Consider the following 19,797-nt stretch of genomic DNA (forward strand, 5'->3'; position numbering starts at 1 on the left):
ACTGGTGTCGTCTAATTCAGAGCAAATATAATGAATAAACAATAATTAATCATTCTGCTCATTATCAGGCTGTAGTCATATGATATGGGTTTAAAAACACGAGTTTTGGCCGATCGAAAAATTGTTAGAGCTACGTATACCATGATAATGTGTCGAGGGTCAACCACGAGAACAGCTCCCGACATACACGTATTGTCTTAACACAGATAATTGCATTGTGTTTCGTTAGGATTTTAATCAGGTGTTGTCTGGCTTTGTGTACGGCTCTAGATTTAAATTATTTATGTTAAGGGGTTATAAAATGGGTTAAAAGACGTGTGGAAATATTGTTTTTATCTCTGATATCGTTAATCCATAACTTAAGGATCGTGTCTGTAAAACAAAGAGGCACATGATCACCTCTCCACTGGTTTAAAGAGATTTAGATGTTCTGTTTAATGAACAAGAGATTATCGCACAGTTGACGTTGTATCGTCCGTCGGAACATAGTGATACGGGTGGTTGCATCGTCGGTTATCCGTGACCACGTTGGCCATGGGTTGCGGTCTGATAAATGGGCATGGAGTTTAGACACTGTGGTTTCCGAGGGTGGGATGCACGTGGTTGGTGTCTGTGTGCACGTGTCTGAGGTAGCCAATTAGAATTTAACCAGTAGACCTTCACCTCCGTGTAGAGAAGTCTACGTGGGTTATGCACTAGGTACCAGTCATGGGTCTAGGTTTTTCCCCTCCAGAAAAGAATTCCTTCCACAACTATCACAGAATAACCATAACTACAATGTACTTTCTGTTGCTGTATAGTGAGACAAGCATAAGCATAAATTAGTCTATAAAACAGACAACCATCATGCACCTAGATCTCGATTAGTTGTTGACCTTCCCATTATAACCATGGTGATTGATAGATTGTTCAATAATGAAGAAGAAAATGGTTTGTAATTTATGTGAAAGACGCTATATTAACTCTCAGCAACATGATGCAACATCACAAGTTACAGATAAACCAATTAAACGGCAATATAAGAGAGAAGTTTTGCTAAAGCATTTCAACCGACTATGAATGATTCAGGGGTATTTAGATGGATTAACGATAAGGTTTTATCAATTGTTGATATAGATCGTCTGTTTACAAACAACTCCACAATGAAATCAAAGTAAGTGCTGTGAACAATATAATAGAAAATACGACTCCGGTGGGGGAGGATCCGGATCAGATAAATAAATCAGTAATTGCGTATATATTAATAACTGATCCAATAAGTCCAATTAGTCTGGAATACCATTATTGGATATGAGCGACGTTTTATCGCCCGACGGACACAAACTATTGCTATCCCTTGAACAGGGGATAATGAATAGAAATTCATTCTCTAGAACACAGCCGAAAGGGTTTAAAATCTACAAAAAAAAAAAAAAAAAAAAAAAAAAAAAAAACATAACCAGCTTGGTAGCAATACAATAAATGAATAAATCAAAGTAATCATGATGAGATAAAAATGGCCTTTGTAAGCCTTTAAGATGAACACATGACATTTGTCTACCTTTAACATGAATACCCGATTTTTGTCTACCTTAAACATGAATACACGACATTGTTCGCCTTAAAGATGCTCCCCCGCCGACAGAGTATAAATGATGTATCATTTGAACAATAATTGGTGTTTAATCGTGTATATATATGTCTTGTTAACATAAAAAATAATATAAAATAATTTGCTTTGCATTTGGTGCATGCGTAATCAGTACTTCATTCCATATAGGATATAGTGCCACGGAATTTTTTCGGTATGCAATTAATTATTTTTCATATTTTTAACTTGAAGTAAAATTAGAAGCTCAAACTTTTCAATGGTGGTAATAGTGTAAAGTAAGTAACTTTTGTAACTGAAGAAAAATACTAAATCGTCTGCTTCTGTTTTTGATAGTGAAAAAATACCATTTGTCAGCGGTGGAGCATCTTTAAACATGAATACACGACATTTGTTAAACACGAAAACACGACATTTGTCAGCCTTAAACATGAATATACTATTCATATTGTAATTAATCTGCCTTTCAAAGTAAACACATAATGTAGATAGCACTCAAACCTAGCAAACCAAAATATTGCGGAAACATTAAAACAGCAATCGGTAATGTATTGTATTAACCAGCATTACAGACTACAACGCGTTCCAACTGCAATCTTAAATATCTATTGTAGCGTTCCCCAATACGTCTGCCAAACACGAAACTCAATCCAGCTAGGAGTAGAGATTAAATGATACAAAAATTGAATTTCACTCCTAGTTTTATAGTGCTAAATCACACCTTTTCGGTGGATTTGTTGAAAATGAAGCACTGGTACTCCGAAAATCAATACGTCACGTTCCTTTGTGTATTTCAATTACATCTCAGAACCAGTGACGTCATCACTTAAATGCTCTGATTTACAAAATGCCGAGGAGACAACGACTTTTAAAGGGATCAGTGGAAGTCTTACTCGCTTTAAAGTGAAATCATTCTCTCATTAAATGTGGATAACATTGTCACCAATACACTTTTGTTTTTCAATAACGTTTTCTTGGAAGTGGTTTGAACCTTAATAATGTTTACAATTCATTATATATATTATCTACATCTTCTTTTCATTTCAAAACATCTTATTGAATCAAGGATTCGATTTGGAGTGGGCTTTATGAAATATACGTATATACTTATATGCGATTTCAGCTAATATAAGCATACTCCTACTCAGCTTGTATTTGTCCGCTTATATTTGGCCAATCTATTTTATGAGAAAATAGTGAAAAATAGACAATGGCGAAAAAAAGGTATAATATTTGATAAACATATTTGAAGACAAAATACAATATTATAAGCCGATGAATTATTACCATCGCCAATTATACCAATTCATTTAGGAATACAGTAACTCAGAAGTTTAACATTATCAGATCAATTTACAAATCACGAAAATCAAGGCAGACGAGAGAAAGAGTAGCAGTTACCAAGAAGATTTAGAACCTAAACGGGAAATACAATTCAAAAAACTGAACTCCGCCCTCTTTTCGAAGCTCGTAAGATAGGAACGTTCGCTGATGGATGGTGGTGCAGTGAAATAGCTTGCCGGTACCATACGTTGTACGGGAATACCGGGAATGCTTTCAGGTTATTATTACAAATGGAAACGGAAACAGTGGTTAGCGAAGCACCATGGCAACGACTAAAATCAGGACAATCTCGTGATGCTGATTGCAATTGTCGGTAGACTGAGAGTAGAATGATTCATTACATAATCAACATTCAAATCAACTATTGTTTTTGGTTTAAAATGTCAACATTTTGTTTTTATCAACATTGGAATCTTTCGAAAACAAAATCTTTAAATCTTGAAAATGAATTTCTGTGATCATTGACATAGATATTGTGTTATGAACACACTTTGATTCGATGTATAGTGCATGTATTTCCCAGGTCTGCACTTTCATTGAGATGTAACATCAAATAATTCCCCTGGTCTATACCTTCAATAAATGTAGAATCAAATAATTTTAAATGCTTCCATTCCTCGTATTTTTCTAGATGTGATCAGTCTAACTGAAATACAACGTATGATGAATGTGTACAAAAATCAACTCATGTAAAATGATAAATCATTTCATTCCGATGGGACGATTTCTTTATTCAATTTTTGTATCACATTATATGATTATTTACCGTATGATCTTACTAACGTCAAACCTTTAAAAAAGTTACATAAGAAGAAAATCTTTTCTGAATTAAGTCTGAACTTTTGTTACGAGAAATCAAAGACAGTTCCCACCAATAGTCATCAACTTATGAAACTATTTGACAGACAGAACGCTAACTGTGGAGAAATTATCACAGAATTTAAAGGAGGATCTAAAGCTCAGGTACCGTCCTTAAACCTTTGAAAAATATATCTGACATAGAAAATAAAAACAAATTATAACGAAATCGACATAACCAGGTATTATATTATCTCCAGCTTTGAAACCAAAGAAGGGATTCAACATTGGAACACGCAAAGCCTTAAAACCAAGCAAGAAGTCCACAATTGCGATAAACTTAACAAAAATCAAACAAGAAATTAAACATTGCGTTAAGCCTCGAAATCGAATGAACAATTGTGCTAAGCCGCGAAATCAAATTGTAAACATGGAATTAAAGATTGCGCCAAATCTAAAACTCAAACATTGAATTAAAGATTGCGCAAAATCTAAAACTCAAACATGGAATTAAAGATTTACGCCAAATCTAAAACTCAAACACGGAATTAAAGATTGCTTCAAACTTAAAACTCAAACAAGTACTTAAAGATTGAGCCAAACCTCAAATAAAACAATAAATTAAAGATTGCATCAAACCTCAATATCAATCAAGGAATTAAATTTGCGTCAAACCTAATCTTCAAACCAGACATTACTGAACTCAACGATTTCGAAATCAATTAGACAATTAACGAATGCGCAAAGACTTCAAACCATACGAGGAATAACAGATTACGCTAGACCTGGAAACTCAACACGGAAGTCAAGTAAAACATAAAAACTGAACCAAAGAACAGAGATAACAGTACAGCTACATCTCTGACCGAAGTTTCCCTGGCTAATCCAAGGGGACAGCGAGGTAGATGTCATTACATATATAGCCTGTCTACAAACAACATGAGTCCCGGTAGCAGACATACAGGATCGGTGTGCCAATCGAGGAACTGAAGACAATAATCATGAAAATGACTTTTTAAAGAGACAATTACCAGGGCAATATATTAGTAAGTAATGTTTTTGTGGTGTGTGTAGACTCCAAATGGCTTTTTGGAATCTCACTTGTTCTCGCGATGCTCAAACGTGTGGAAATTCATACATTTTTATATTCTTTTCTTTATAGTAATGGTACTTTCCACGCCAATGTTTGAGTACGAACACTGTCATGACAGTTGTTAAGTAGTCGCTGGCTTGTTGTGTAAATATTATTGGTATTCATCTATTGAATATGTATATATAAACATGACTTACTTGAATAATCATCAGCAAAATAACCAAGATAAACAAAATAAGAAAGATAATAAAACACATCCGCCATTAAAAGTCATCCCATGTATATGAAAAGAGCATTGTAGTCGAAACATTCTTTACCTTTCCGTGTAAATTGAAACTTCGCGAAGCCTTTTGCTCAAAATACCCCCAGGGGGATAGCTGAGTATATAATAAAACGGTTCCTAGATTCATTAACTATGCCGCGGGTTCTTATAAAATTCTACCTTTTATGAGCCTTCTTTAACGTTTTAGAGATTATGGCTTCAATAGTAGCTGTGCTTTATAAATATCTATCACAGAAGTTACAACGTATGTCGGACATAAACCTTGAGAGTTGCATGTAAGTTTAGCATGAAAATTTAATCATGTACTATAGACAAAATGTGGAAAAAAAGCATTGATACGAGTAATAAGTGTACACGTGGGAGTCTAAAAGGCTGCAATTTCTTCTGGGATGTGCAGTTTCATATTTTTAATTCATAGCAAGAAAGATTTAAACAAAGGTAGCAGCGTTGATTGAGGCAGTAGATGATCTTGTCGCTGATTGTGTGAGGTCAAAGACAAAGTAAAGTAATCAACTAGCCGAACTACAACGTTCGTTAAACACCAGACAAACAGAATAGGGACTATTTCCCCAGGTAAAACAGGCAATTAACTCTCACTTTATATTGTGTACCTATTCACACGTTAAGTCCGAGAGATAAAAGGCTACCAACAGATTATAAACACCCTTCAACGTCTTAATTAGAATTATCATAACGATACGATAAAAAAAGAAAATTGGTAGCCTCAAGCAACACTCGTTACTGCAAAGGTTGTGGTATTAATTGGTTTCTACGGCATAATTGCCTTGAAACAGTGCAACCGTATAGTGCAACTGTACTATATAGATAAGAACATCCTCGATACTCCAGGGGTTCCGATCACTTACGAGTTCTACACCCCTGAGCTATCTCATAGTAAAACTAGAGGCAACAGAACAAGTCCTTTGATGCACACCAAAAGAGACGTATTACGGTACACCATGGTTAACTGTGTGGTTTTGAAATAGGGCGTCGCTCTCTGTAGTCTTCAAAGAAACTTTTTGCATGCCTGAGATTGGTTCAGATTTTTTCCCCTGAGCTGCCTTCAGTTTTACTATGAGATAGTCAAGGGGTGTAGAGATCGTAAGTGATCGAACCCTTAGAGTATCGAGGTTGAGATAAGAGAATTGAAGTATTGTCCTTCATTAACTGAAGATATACAATAAACATGTTAATGCACTTTTCATTAAGGTTGATATTCATCTCCGAGCGTAATGCAAACCGTTTTCGCAACAGTGAACGCACGCAGCTCAGAAAATTGGTTTGCGTTTGCTAAGATAATTATGGAAAAAATACTTCTAACAGAGTCAAAATGGGAAAGAAAGGGCCAGTGTTGGAGAAGAATGGTGGTGGTTAAAAGGTTTGATTTGTGTGTCTGATTAGGTGAAAACATGTTAATTATCCTAAAATGTCACTTTGCATGTCAGACTGTGATATTCAATGCCCGTCATTGTATTTATCAAAAAACGCCCCAAACCATACGAGAGACAAAATAGTCAAAAAGGAAAACATAATAGTCTATCAATTTGCCAAGGTCAATATTTAAAGGCTCAATTTCACAATGTTAAACTGTTTTGTAAGTTGAGGTACTTCAATTACAAAACGATTCATCGAAAATGAAAATGTTCATAATATTTTCGAGGAGGTCGTGGAACGTTTAAAATGCAGTCAAACAAATGAGTTTCCTTGTATGATCTTTCGACGAAACGAGAAGTCAGATAAAACCTTTAAAAAAGCAATTTACAAACACAAATTAAAATGTCATTTTTGTATTGTTTCATTACTTTGCGGCACAACAATTGAATTATTTCGGTTGCCGGGCCAATGCAACTGACATTTCAATTTAAATTTCCATAAAAATGATATTTGCAATGCAAGGAATTCTTGGACGGGAATAAGACTGTTTAAGGTCTTAGGCCAATCCATTTACTACCAAATGTCAGAGATGTAATGTACCCAAACTTGTAAAAACATAATTCAACATTCATTACGCGTCACACAATAGATCAATTCAGTTTTGCTCGTTATAGTCTGTTTCACAAAAGCGAAAATATCTCTTAATTAAGCTTCTATTAAACAAATAACATATTATTTAAGTTATAATTTTATTTGATAAACTCTCAATAATGACTTCGCTCCATGTTCGTGCTATGCTTGTGGTCATGTAAACGATTGAAAGTGTCGCTGATCACAATATTGCATCATGTGAGGGATGAGTAATGTTATAAATGAGTTGCAGAAAATTCAACTTAATTCTATTAGAAAATGAAGTCATAATAATCCAAAATGTCAACATATACTGATACAAATTTAATTATTGTACGATGTTTTGTTCCTAAACTAGAATAAGTTTATGTGAAACGTTTCGTTACAAATAAATACTACCTTGCCCAAGGATCATGACACAAGACTTAAGTTTTTGCATAGCTTATCAAAAATGACGTAACTTTTTGTAACATCATCTATGATTGCATAAATCTAAGACTGTTTAGACTGAAGACCATTTCATAATCTTGAGGCCTGTTTTGGTATTAGTAATATACACATAATTAAATAGAATACTTTAGTTATGATAGAACCGCTTAGTTTAACAAAAGGCCTTATTCGTAATCTATGACATCACAAACTAAACACGATTTAGAAACAATACAACGCGATGTTATATGCTATAATTTGATGACATAAAATGATAGCCAAGCGCTATCTACATGTTTTCACAAAATGTTCATAGAACAATGAAGTATTGTGGATTGGTATAAATCTACAAAATCATACAACTACACACACTGTACATTACAATGGAATCAAAGATATGGGATCCAAAACAATGACGTTTTGTAAGTAGGCAAATTGTGTATGATATTGTAAAAGTTTGATTATGTTGATATATATGACCCTGACTGTTAAAAGGACCCGCAAACACATCACTCCAAAGTTTAAAAGGTCTCCATTTGGTAAGTAACCTTTGCGTCACTGCAGTATTAGTAGTGTAATTGTTTGAATGAATCAAATGAACCTGTAATATATAGACTACTTATGTAAAGTATTACTTGTATAAATGTATACACACTTGTATGGGGGTATCAGTCCAAGGTTTAAACGTCATACTGGGAGATTACAGCACATTGTAAACAAAAGTGAAACCAATTAAAATTTGCTACACACCGACAGAGTATGGCATGAAATGATGAACGGTTCTCCATCTAGAAATGTCTCAATGTTTTCACTTTCTAACCTGAGACTGGTAATGTTTTATTGTTTATTTGAATATATATATTGTCATTGATTATGAATCATGTAATGTATGTCATCTTTCTAGAAATGAAGTTTACACTTCTATAAACCAATTCAATGTCTCTAATTCAAAGTCTCCGTTTGTTGTGTTGTTTTGTTGTTTTTCTTGGGGGGTGTCTTGGGGAGCGGGAAGGGAAGTCATTCCTCTTAATGTTCATACTGAATTTCTTTATTTTTTTTCAATTCACTTAGCTTTGAAACATGGTTAGAATAAGTCAATGTTGGATTTTACAACGTTGACAACTCTAGAAATAGTAACATGTTTAACAGTGACGTTAAAATTTTTAAGTGAACAAAATTATCGAAATTTCATACCAAGTATGTGCACTGAAATATCGCTCAGAAGGCATTGTCTTGATCAATTACTGGAGCTGCTGTCATAAGTATGTCTAAGAAGTGTATCGATGCTATTAAGCTAATTTTCAATGTGTTGATTTGTTATTCAGAATTTGAATTTACACTTCACCGCATCCCGATACACAAGGTAATTATAGAGAGGCTATATTAAAAATTAATAAAACTTCGGCGCGACATCAACAACCCTGCTAATGATTTTAAAAAGCGAGTCCTTGAACGAAAAAGCAGATTTTAAGTGGTTTTATCCATTATTATATACATTTGGCTTAATCGTTTTTAATCTTAATATACATAACAATTTAAGTGAAATGTACATTTCGGGTGATTTATAATGAACGTGGTCAAAATATCATATAAAATTGAAAATTTATTTGTTTTATGACATTGTATCAAACTCCCAACAACATCAACAACGATCTAAAAATACATGTAACGTCTTGATAAAATACTTCTAATGTATTGGAATTTTTAAAACCTTTTTTAATGCAATAGAATAAAATAATTCTTATGTAATATTAGTATAGCATAGTATAGCATAGATATCCTGACATCTTAATGCATCATTTTTAAGAGAGTTTTGCGAACACGTTCACAGATGTAAATCCCATATCTCCTGGCTAGCCGCAAAATTAATAGATTAGGATCACGTAGTCTATGACAATGGATGCCAAGCAGGTCTTTTTATCACTTAAAACTGTCATTTCCAGATATATTAGACATTTCAACAAAACATTTCAATGCCTATCGGCATTCTGATCGCGAAGATTCGGTCCAATCCGTGTTGCGCAAATACACTCGAGGCGCCGAGTGATGCTTTGAATGTTAAACGGGGCACACTACATGATAAAAACAATATTAGAATTGTAAAGCAATAAAGAAAGAAGCTGTCAAGTCGGTTCCCCAAGAAACAGTCATTATATGAATGTCACCAACACATGTACTTCCTGGTTCCATTTCCCCCTCTAAAGAAACCACGATCGTAAAACGTTATTCTAGGATAATTCAGACCGTAGTCACTTTGTCGGAAATATTCTAGGATATGTCAAACGGTATCATTGTGTCCGAGAGATTCTAGGGAAATTCAGACCGTGATATTTTATCCGATAGATTCTTGGAATAATACTTTGTCCGACAGATTCTAAGATAATTCAGGCCGTAGTATTCTGTCTAGCAGATTCTAGCAAAACTTAGACCGCAGTATTGTCTAACAGATTCTAGAAAAACCTAGACCACAGTTTTTTGTCAGAAATGTATTCTAGAAAAACCTAGACCGCAGTAGTTGACGAAAACCTAGACCACAGTATTTTGTCTAGATTCTAGGAAAACCCAACCTGTTGTTACAGTGTTGTGGCTTGTTGATTTTATGTAATAAAACTTAACAAGCGTGTAACATTTCAATGATAAGACTCTTTAAAAGAATCTGAAGTGGACTGTCCCTATTTAGGCATCACTTCATCGATGGAGTTTGTGTAAACTGAAACCATCTACCGGACCATCTCTTGGTTACTGTAAACATTTACTTTTAAAACAAGCACGCTTTATAAAATATCAATAAACACGAACAATTAGCTATTGTTTGAAAAGTGACGTTATGCAATAGGAGACATGGCGTCAATGTCATCCTCGAAGAATAAGTTTCATATTCAAATTGCCGGGTAAGGTTTGAGTTGGTATTGAACTGCCGACAGGTAGAACAAATGAAGCATCTTACCTGTGACGGCCAGGTGTGATAATGACGACAGGTGGTAGGTCAAGCTCGTCCCCAGCGGTGCTACCATAGTGGGACATGCTTATCTCGTGCTTGTCTCGTGCGAATACTGAGCCCGGTAAAGTTTTCCCGCCGACTTCCAAGGGAGATACAGGACGCACGGATTTCAAACACATAATCACAACTAATAGCGCCTCTGTTCGATCGCCTAGATGATGGCGACAAGCTAACCCCCTTGTGATTCAGACGCATCTGAAAACATGTTTCGAATTCCATTTACAAATAAATTGTGGCGATATATTGCAGTAAATCACTTATCTGTTCGTCCATCTGATTACAGACATAATTCTACCGGCAAGAGCCAAGCGAGCACGCCTCGTGTCTCTCCAGCACGCCCGTTTCTGTCTCTGGCTCGGGCTCTGTATATTTCATAATAAAACAGTTCACCATCGATCCGGTTCCGTATCCATTGATTACAGGGCTTTTGTGGTACTTCCAACACTGTCAACGCTAGGGTAGAAACCATCACTATTTTCACTACATTTATTTTTTCTTAACTTCTCACTTGAAATGTCACAATAAATTAATTTTAAAATATTGACGGTAGACCTACGTACATAACTTCGACGTCAGAGAACACAAGCTGCATGAACGAACATCATTCGTTTTTACTTTTCAAATTTTACAACATTCAAATAGATTTTTTACGAAAACTCGCTTTTTAAAGCGTTTTGTGTTCTATTTATCACTTGGGAACTAGGAAATGCAATGTTCATTGTGCAAAGGAAAGGGGTAATTGTCTTTTAATGTTTATAAAATAAAATGATTATAAATCATTGTGGTATTCTGTTTAGCTGTCAAACATGGTGTAACTCGAAATCAACAGCAGATAAATATGTTTTGTTTGGAAGGATGCAGATGTAACTAACATATAGCTCGCTCACATAATCTTACCACTTGTTCAAACCAACGGTAGACAGCTGTTAAAGTCTTTAATTTGTTTTCATTCAGAATCGTTCTTTATCGTTAATGGTATACAAGACAAATATCGTACATCTTTTGTACCCTTCCCCTACTTCTAAAACCTTCATAGATGTATTTAATAACTTGTTAGATATTTATCATATGAAACTTCTTAACATATGACACATTTAGTTTGTAAGATACTCCATATTTTCATGTCATAATACTCCATATTTTTAAATAATAATACTCCATTATTTCTGAACCATTTCTGTTAGACTTTAACTACATTACTTTTTGAATCTCAGAATCACTGACATTTTATGGTAAAGAGCTAATTTCGATACAAGGAGACAATCACAATTTCAAATCTCTTCTTAAATTTGTGGAAACCAGACCCCAACGTTACGACCATTTCCATATATTAAAAGTTAATAGGATAATTTAATCACCATCTGAATGTATAAACTCCGAAAAAGAAAAAAAATTCTGTGAATTACAGTATTCGGATAGAGCGTTGATGAAAGGCTATGTCGGTGATAAAATGTACATAGGATTGCGAAGCTAAGCAATTATCAGATACCAAAAGTCGTTATGTTTAAATGATACTAGCAAGAAGCCCAATAGGGTATGCGCACGATTAATCATGGCCTACTGAATGGATAAATAATAAATTATCTCAGGAAGAAGAGTGAAACACGTAAAGCAATACATGAGCGTGAAGGTCATTACGGAAAATGGACTACAAAACGAGAAAATTGGCGAGGAAAGGAGCAATCTGTATGGCAGTCAGACTGTGATGATGGATGACCCGGAAATAGCCTAGATTTATCAACACTTTTTCGAATCGACAACCTCCAGGAAAGGACGAGACGTTCGCCATCGGTATCATACGGATTCATTTATCTAAAAATGGAATAGACTTTTATGTACAGAGAAGTGAAAGGAATTTGATTATTTTCTTCGTGTATTCACATTTTATAACAATAAAATATGCACTTTCTTCGTTTGTTTAAATGTTCATTCATGTCGTTATTTGTTCAGAGGAATGTTATAAGACTAGCGATAAATTTTATTGTCAAGTACGGCGAAAATGGAACGTTGATAGTGCATAACATTTTATCACTAGCTGTTAATTCAAACATAAAAAAAATAGAAAAAAAAATGAAATAAAAATGTTTATGGAAAAAATTTATAGATCGTAGTTTACGAAACTGAAACAACACATGTGTTTACATGGTTTAAAAGTTCAAAATAATATCAGACTTTCGAAAACTACCAAGTGATTAAAGGCAGTATTGCTTCACATGGAAGACAACAAATGATTTTTATGTGTTGATGCTATATATGTCTGAAAAAGCTTCTTAGACTTCTAGACACCTTGCAGTGAAACAGCAAGTCGAATGAAGCTTAAAACTACAAAAAGTCTTTGACTTCTAGACACCCTGCAGTGGAACAACAAGTCAAATGAAGCTTAAACTGCCAAAAGTATTTAACTTCTAGACACCTTGCAGTGGAACAGCTTAAAACTGCCAAAAGCTAATATTCGTATATTGTATAGACAGATTAGAAAGCTTTACATGTGTAAAATTGTGTCCTTTTTGCACAAATAGAGATATCATTTTAATTTGAATCAAATGCCATGGGGCACTGCACATTATCATATACAATATTATGAGACTCTTTCATACGTGGATATGAAGGATAGGGATATTCTACTCGAGGGTCACAAAATGTTGTAAAACCCGAGGCTTGCATAGGGTTTTACAACATATTGTGTTCCCGAGAGTACAATGTCCCATTCGTCAAGTAGCTCCATGACGGATGAAGACATCTGTTTGAAGAGGTAACAGCACTCCAGAGTCTACCTGGAACGTGTCACTATAGGGTAGATATTGATCTTACATTAATATCTACTCAAAATAGTGTTCTCTTCTGTTTTCAATGAACAAATTATATCATTAAATCCGAGTAGGCCGAACTTTTTGGGTTTTTGATATAAAGACTATAAAGATATATAACTTCTACATGTCTGACACAAGGTCGTGAGCTACATGTAGTTGACAAGTTCTTTCCATACAATAATGGTTTGGGTTTTTTATCGCGTACTCCGGCTTTTTTCTAAACCCTTATCAAAGCTGTCATTAAGGAATAGCTGGCGACAGCAGTGAAGACAGGATTTTAATGTAAGCCAAGCCATTATTATCAATGGGGCCTCGGCATGGCGCGTGACTTGTGAATAACATAACAATTATATAGCAATGTTTGTAAGTAATTGTGGTTTTAACCTTTACGGTTGTGAATAAACATCCGTGTATATATATACTCAGTGGCATATCAACTAACGATGAGTGTTTTACAGAAGTTTAGATTTAAAGGCTCATGGTTGGACTTTATAAAACGCATTTTTGATAATTTCGTGAGATAAACATAGTTTGTAAATACAATTATACCCACGAAAAGTCATTATTTAAAATGGCCTAATTACCAATAAGTAAACCGTATTGTTTATTCATACTCAGAAAGCACGTCATTCTGTGAATAGAATTAGGTAGGAGAGAGCTTTTGTCATTCGTTCCCATACTGAGCTTTCTAACCAGGTACATGTTGCGTTTTTAATTATATCATGACAAACTACTTCATATATTTCACTATGAATCAGAGACACAAGGTCTGTCACTAAAAAGGAAGAAAGAGATCATGAAAAATTTAATGAATATATATTTATAAAGCGTGCAGACATCTAATATTTTTTTATTGAATAACAGTAGAAAATTGAGATAGAAAAGAAATCACAACCTATAATTGTACACCGACGTATGCGTTCCGGATCATAAAATCCTTATCGACTCTTTAACTATATAAGCAATAGGTTGTGATGAAGTGATAACAAACGCTCGGCTCAATTCCAAAACTTAATTGTACAATGTTTCAATTTTGTTTAGCCACACTGAGAATGGAATGTATGCCTTTGTACACACTGTGAATTTTTAAACTAAGTTTCGGTTCGTGTTTACGCTTTCTTGGTCTTTTCTGAGTGCCTTTATGCTTTAATTTGGTGTAATAATAACTTCTTTTCTAATAGATGTAGTTTTACAATACATTTGTTTGTCACTTTTTCTTACTATAGGGATATTAGAATGAGTAATATTTTGACGTCCTGGACACATGGACACTTTGACGACTGACGAGTGCTTCATATAAGTTCGGCCACTTACGCCTAAACCCAATGTAAAAGAAAATATCACAAAAGACAATGTTTAAGAATACATTGGACTTTGAAACTATCTGTACACGTACAGTCTCGCAGTTACATATGATCTTGTGTATTGTTTAGCATGTATGAATAAGGATGTGATGTACTTTATTGAGTGTACATACTTTTTATGGGGGGGGGGGGTCGAATCTTTATCTAACTATCTAATATGTCTAGTCGTAAGGACAGTATACATTATTTACACAGACAAAAGTACAGATTTGGTCGATGGGCAGGTAATAGATTTGTTTAAACTTCAGATGAATTGATTAACCCAAGTGAGAGAGGATCGAACCTAGATGTCGTTACATATTGCTGGAGAAATCCTTTAGGTAAACAGTACTCCGATATCATAACATGTTAATGTACTGACACAGAGTGTGGTGTCAATTTCAAATCGACCAGTATCTGCATCGTCATCTCGACTAAGTGCCTAGTATAAGCATGTAATGGGAGTCCCATCAACTAAATTACTATAATGTTATTTTACTTATAGTATTATCCCATCAAATGTGAAGGTTCACATTAAGATATACGAAGGTTCATATGCAACAGAAAACCTGATATATACCTAGCAACTCTTGAAGTCGTTCACATAATGTCTTTATTTTTTATTTGTATGATTGAATACTGAATAACTATTTGCTATGTACAGTCAAGGGGCAAATGTATTCGGCACTGTCTTTATTTCCCTATTCACGTATGTGATATATATTTCCATATTTCTCATTTTGTCGTCCTGGTTGTATTGTCCAAGTTATGAAAAAAATCCGTGCAGACGACAAATTGTCCGATATTTACTTTGACAAAATCTCAACAAATTTTCGTTGTCTTGAGTAATTGATGGACGTAAGATATGTTTCAGACGAAATCGTGTATAAGTTATATCATTTATGCAATACCATTTTAATTTTTTTCCACAGTTTATCATTGCACATGTATGTGTGTAATTGACACGTACGTGTTTTGGGCCGTAAAACACTACTTTTGTCGCGTGCATGTATACCTAAGAAATTTGAAATTCATGTAAATATGAAATTTGTATGAACTATATTTTATCATTTAGCACTCGACGATCTTTGCTTTATATCAAGATCGCAGTGTACGTATCAATCCTGTGGTGAGCTTTAAAATGGAATAACAAACATGGATGTCGTCTGCTATATCACATCAAAGTGTCACATTTCTTAATGGATCTTTACAACATTTCCACGTTAATGTTTCTTTACCAGAAAATTCATGTGGATGAATTCCGACAAGAAACGGGTTTCTGTTACAAAAAAAAATGAATGAATGTATTAGCTTACTCGTGTGAAACACATATATTCCTACACAAGTGATACACACTTACACACACACCGATTGTTGACAGCATACCTGTCCTCACCTGTAAGATATATATACACAGGTAAAACAAACCGAACATGCTATAAGATTTAGTATATATATATGATAATACTTACATTTCACTGTCGCTATTACACGAATGGTTCTGCATCTTTACTGTATAACGTTATATCCCGTGAAATCACAAAGGTAATAAAATCCCTATATAATATTGACACTCATAGCCCAGTGAGACCAGACGAACTTGTCGAGTTGACCTCCCTTAACTTTTAACGTATACACACTGTAATATTATCAGGCCTGTGTAAATTTCTATTATTTACATCCGGGTCACAGGGGCGATATTCTACGATGTACGTATGACGTACGGATATCATGCCCCCAGTATATAGTAGAGATTATCACCTTACGCTCCCAATTGCAAAGTGCCTCGCGGATACATTGCACGTCTTGTGAATTATATTTTTGCTCAATTGAGAAGACCATCTCTGATTACAAATCGATTGCACTTGGAAGAGTAGCACGCGCTTGGTACAATAAGCGGCGGGAACATTCCGGTTGATGATGCTGAGTTAATCCACTATCGTATATACCTGGATCCAGATAGCATGGCTACTGAAAATAAATCCATGCGCCAATTTAACACAATTGTTCAGTATTATGCGATTCATGCACTCAGTTTAACACGCACGAAGTACGTGTTTGGTAATCGACTCCAAATTCTGTCCAAAAACTGTTAAAAACTGATGGATGTTACCGTGGCAAGTCAACGTACGCAGTCACCTCGAGGCTGTGCTTCACAGCGATACACACATGGCTGTACTCTATTATGATAGAAGCAGTAAAAACTCAGTTCTTAACATGGCAAACATTTGCAATGCAATCTTTATAAATCCGGAAATTAAGGCCCAGCTTAAAGTTGCATGTTAGAAACAATAACTGCAAAATGTATATAGTATACAGAGATATGAGTGTTATTTTTTATGATGAACTGAGAGAGAAAGTGTGTGGTACAAATAACGATGGGTATTATCATCCAGCTCGTGTAAATGTAGCCCATAAACGATATTTAGGCGTGTTTGTATAAGCATGAAATGGTAATACATGGATTGTAGAGTATGGAATATAGTCACGCGATGCACGTGCTATAGTGACACTAGCATAGAACAGATCAATGGAAACAGACATAGTCCAATATTAGTGTAATATCTCTATTGTTTCTAAGCCCCGACCCACAAGTAATAAACTTATGTAATATCTTCGGCCTTCGCCCTTTCGATATAGAACTATTGATATTATGGATATATATATATTATGTATTGATTACAGTTATATAATGAACAACTTATTAATTAACTGTCTATTTTAATTATTTCAGTCATTCAAGGGGCGTAGTCAGGGTTGAAACAATGTCGATGTAATGTTATTTCCTGCCGAATCCCCTCCAAAGCAAATTGTCCGGGAACAGTTCAAACAATCAAGGAAACCCGGATCAAATTTCTTCGACTCAGCTTTTGATATATTATGATTCATTATAACAACTATTTATGTAAATAAGTATCTGTGATACCTATAGGGCTAAGAAGTAATTCTAACATATATGTGATACCTACTATATAATGAATAACCAATTCTACTAACAAAGAATCGAAGGTTTGCCAGACAGATTTTTGTCCTCAGTAAATAAACTTTGATTTTATCGTTAACATGAATAATTACACAATCATGGTTTTATTATAAAAAAACGCACTATCCGTACGTTTTATATACTAGAATAAAAGTCTAATTACCTGTAGAAATTAATAAAGTGGCGATAATTAAATAACGTCAAAACATAGATAATGACGTCATAAATAAAATCTATGACTATTTATGTAACTAATTGGATTCATGATTAACCAGTTTCACGAACAGCTAGATGACCCTATGGAAGATTAGCTTTTTCATCCTCAATAGATAGGCTTTATTTCATCTTTAGCCAAGAATTTTTACACAATTTTGGTTTTATTTTCTTAAGACACGGAATATATACTTATTTAATGTTACTCATAAAAAGTGATAATTAAAGTAACGCTAACTGAATAACGCCAACACCTATAATAATGATATTTTAATAAAATCTGTTACTATATATAATAGCATTCATCAAAATCGTTGATCACATGGTAGAAATGAGAAATTTGTGTATTATTCGATTCTTCCACTTCATTAATCTCCCATGAAATGAAAAGTATTTTAGGCGCAATATATGTGTGTTGTGTCGTTGTGTATTTGCGATAAGAGACGGGGATATACGTTTCCTAATCCAGTTACGTATATTGAAATCGATTACAGAGCACTGGAGTGTCACGGTTCAGTGCGTCAGTCCTCAAATCTCTCCATTCAAGGTGTTGGTCAACAGAACGTGTATATACACTAGTGCACCACGATATCCTGAGCCCATGGAGCTATGTGTGAGGTTAGGAAATATGACTGAGATGTTGTGCCATATATTATTGATGATTGACATTCTACATTAACCACCCCTGTATATATTTCCGTATCCATCATTTTGCTCTCCCGACCCCCCCCCCCTCCCCATATACCCCCTTACATATATATAAATATTATTTTGTTGCAATAACGGTATCATAACTTGTATATTTAGTGAAATAGTTATTATAAAAGTATGCAACATTGTCAATAACGAGTAGGCATATAGACTTGGTATTCGGCGAAGTATGCTGAAATGCTGGGACGAAGGGCTACCAAGTGTGTTCAAACGAATAACATTGACCTTCATTCAATGTCACATGGGTCAAAATGTTGATTCTCGTTATCAAAACGAATTACTTTAGTTACTCACATGTTCATCGATAAGTTAATCTGCTTGTCCATTTGTATAGAAGTTATTCCATTTGCATTGTTAAATTTGGATGAAAAGTGCGGTAATGTAAATTGAATTGATAAAACGATCTAGATAAATGATTTTGATGAAGTTTTATTTATAAACTTTTACAACAGGCATATAATTGAACTTTAAAGATTAAAAATCTGAAGAAAGCGATAAAAAGGTATGCCACAGACTTAGAGGGTAATCGACATCGGAGTTCATACTTTCAATCCATGATTTGACATTCATATACATCTTGTGTTATTTATGTTAAGACCGAAGCATTTTTTTTTTTTTTTTTTTTTTTTTTTTTTGCAAAGTTCGTGTAGTTATGCATGCGGGATCAAGATGGATAAAATTGAACAAGATATTTACTGTCAATATTGTTAAAAACTTAGGAACAGTACTACAGCGGTATGCTTTAAACATATTAAACATTTAACCCTGTATTTTGGGTAATTCACAATAATCGCATTATGCACGTGGAAGAATATAATAAAAGCGATTGTATAAATTACTATGATGTGTTTAAGGATTGGCTCGTCGTGGAAGATATGTCAGTTATTTTTACTGCAGATTTCAGCGAATATTTTGTTAATTTACATCCATCAGATATACTAATAAACCTTTGATGTTTATTTCGCCCTCAGCATAATGTTTACTTTTGTATATACGCATTTGTATATTCCATTAGTATTAAGTACATGATGGTACATAAATGCACTGGTGCATTATTTTTATCACAAACTACGATGGCTGATATGTACCATGTCGTTATTTCGTACGATAATTATCGCTTTTAAGTCGTTATTTCGTACGATAATCATCGCTTTTATGAGGCGAAATAACGACATAACGATATGGCACATATCAGCC

At 34.4% G+C, this 19,797-nt stretch overlaps 1 protein-coding gene across 4 annotated transcripts in view; it reads right to left on the reverse strand.

Annotated features, from left to right (window-relative positions):
* Nucleotides 1–16,789, reverse strand: part of LOC138335393 (endothelin-converting enzyme 1-like) — a 61,384-nt gene extending 44,595 nt beyond the window's left edge. For 2 of the 4 annotated variants that reach the window (XM_069284455.1, XM_069284456.1), the window contains exon 1: nucleotides 16,166–16,788. In XM_069284455.1, the coding sequence (XP_069140556.1) occupies nucleotides 16,166–16,200 (35 nt within the window). In that variant the 5' untranslated portion in view covers nucleotides 16,201–16,788. Of the gene's footprint in view, nucleotides 1–16,165 lie in introns of all 4 variants that reach the window. The other 2 variants (XM_069284454.1, XM_069284457.1) reach the window with 2 other exon arrangements.
* Nucleotides 16,790–19,797: the final 3,008 nt, after the last annotated feature.

Source organism: Argopecten irradians, chromosome 11, assembly GCF_041381155.1.
Source record: "Argopecten irradians isolate NY chromosome 11, Ai_NY, whole genome shotgun sequence".
NCBI classification, from domain to species: domain Eukaryota; kingdom Metazoa; phylum Mollusca; class Bivalvia; order Pectinida; family Pectinidae; genus Argopecten; species Argopecten irradians.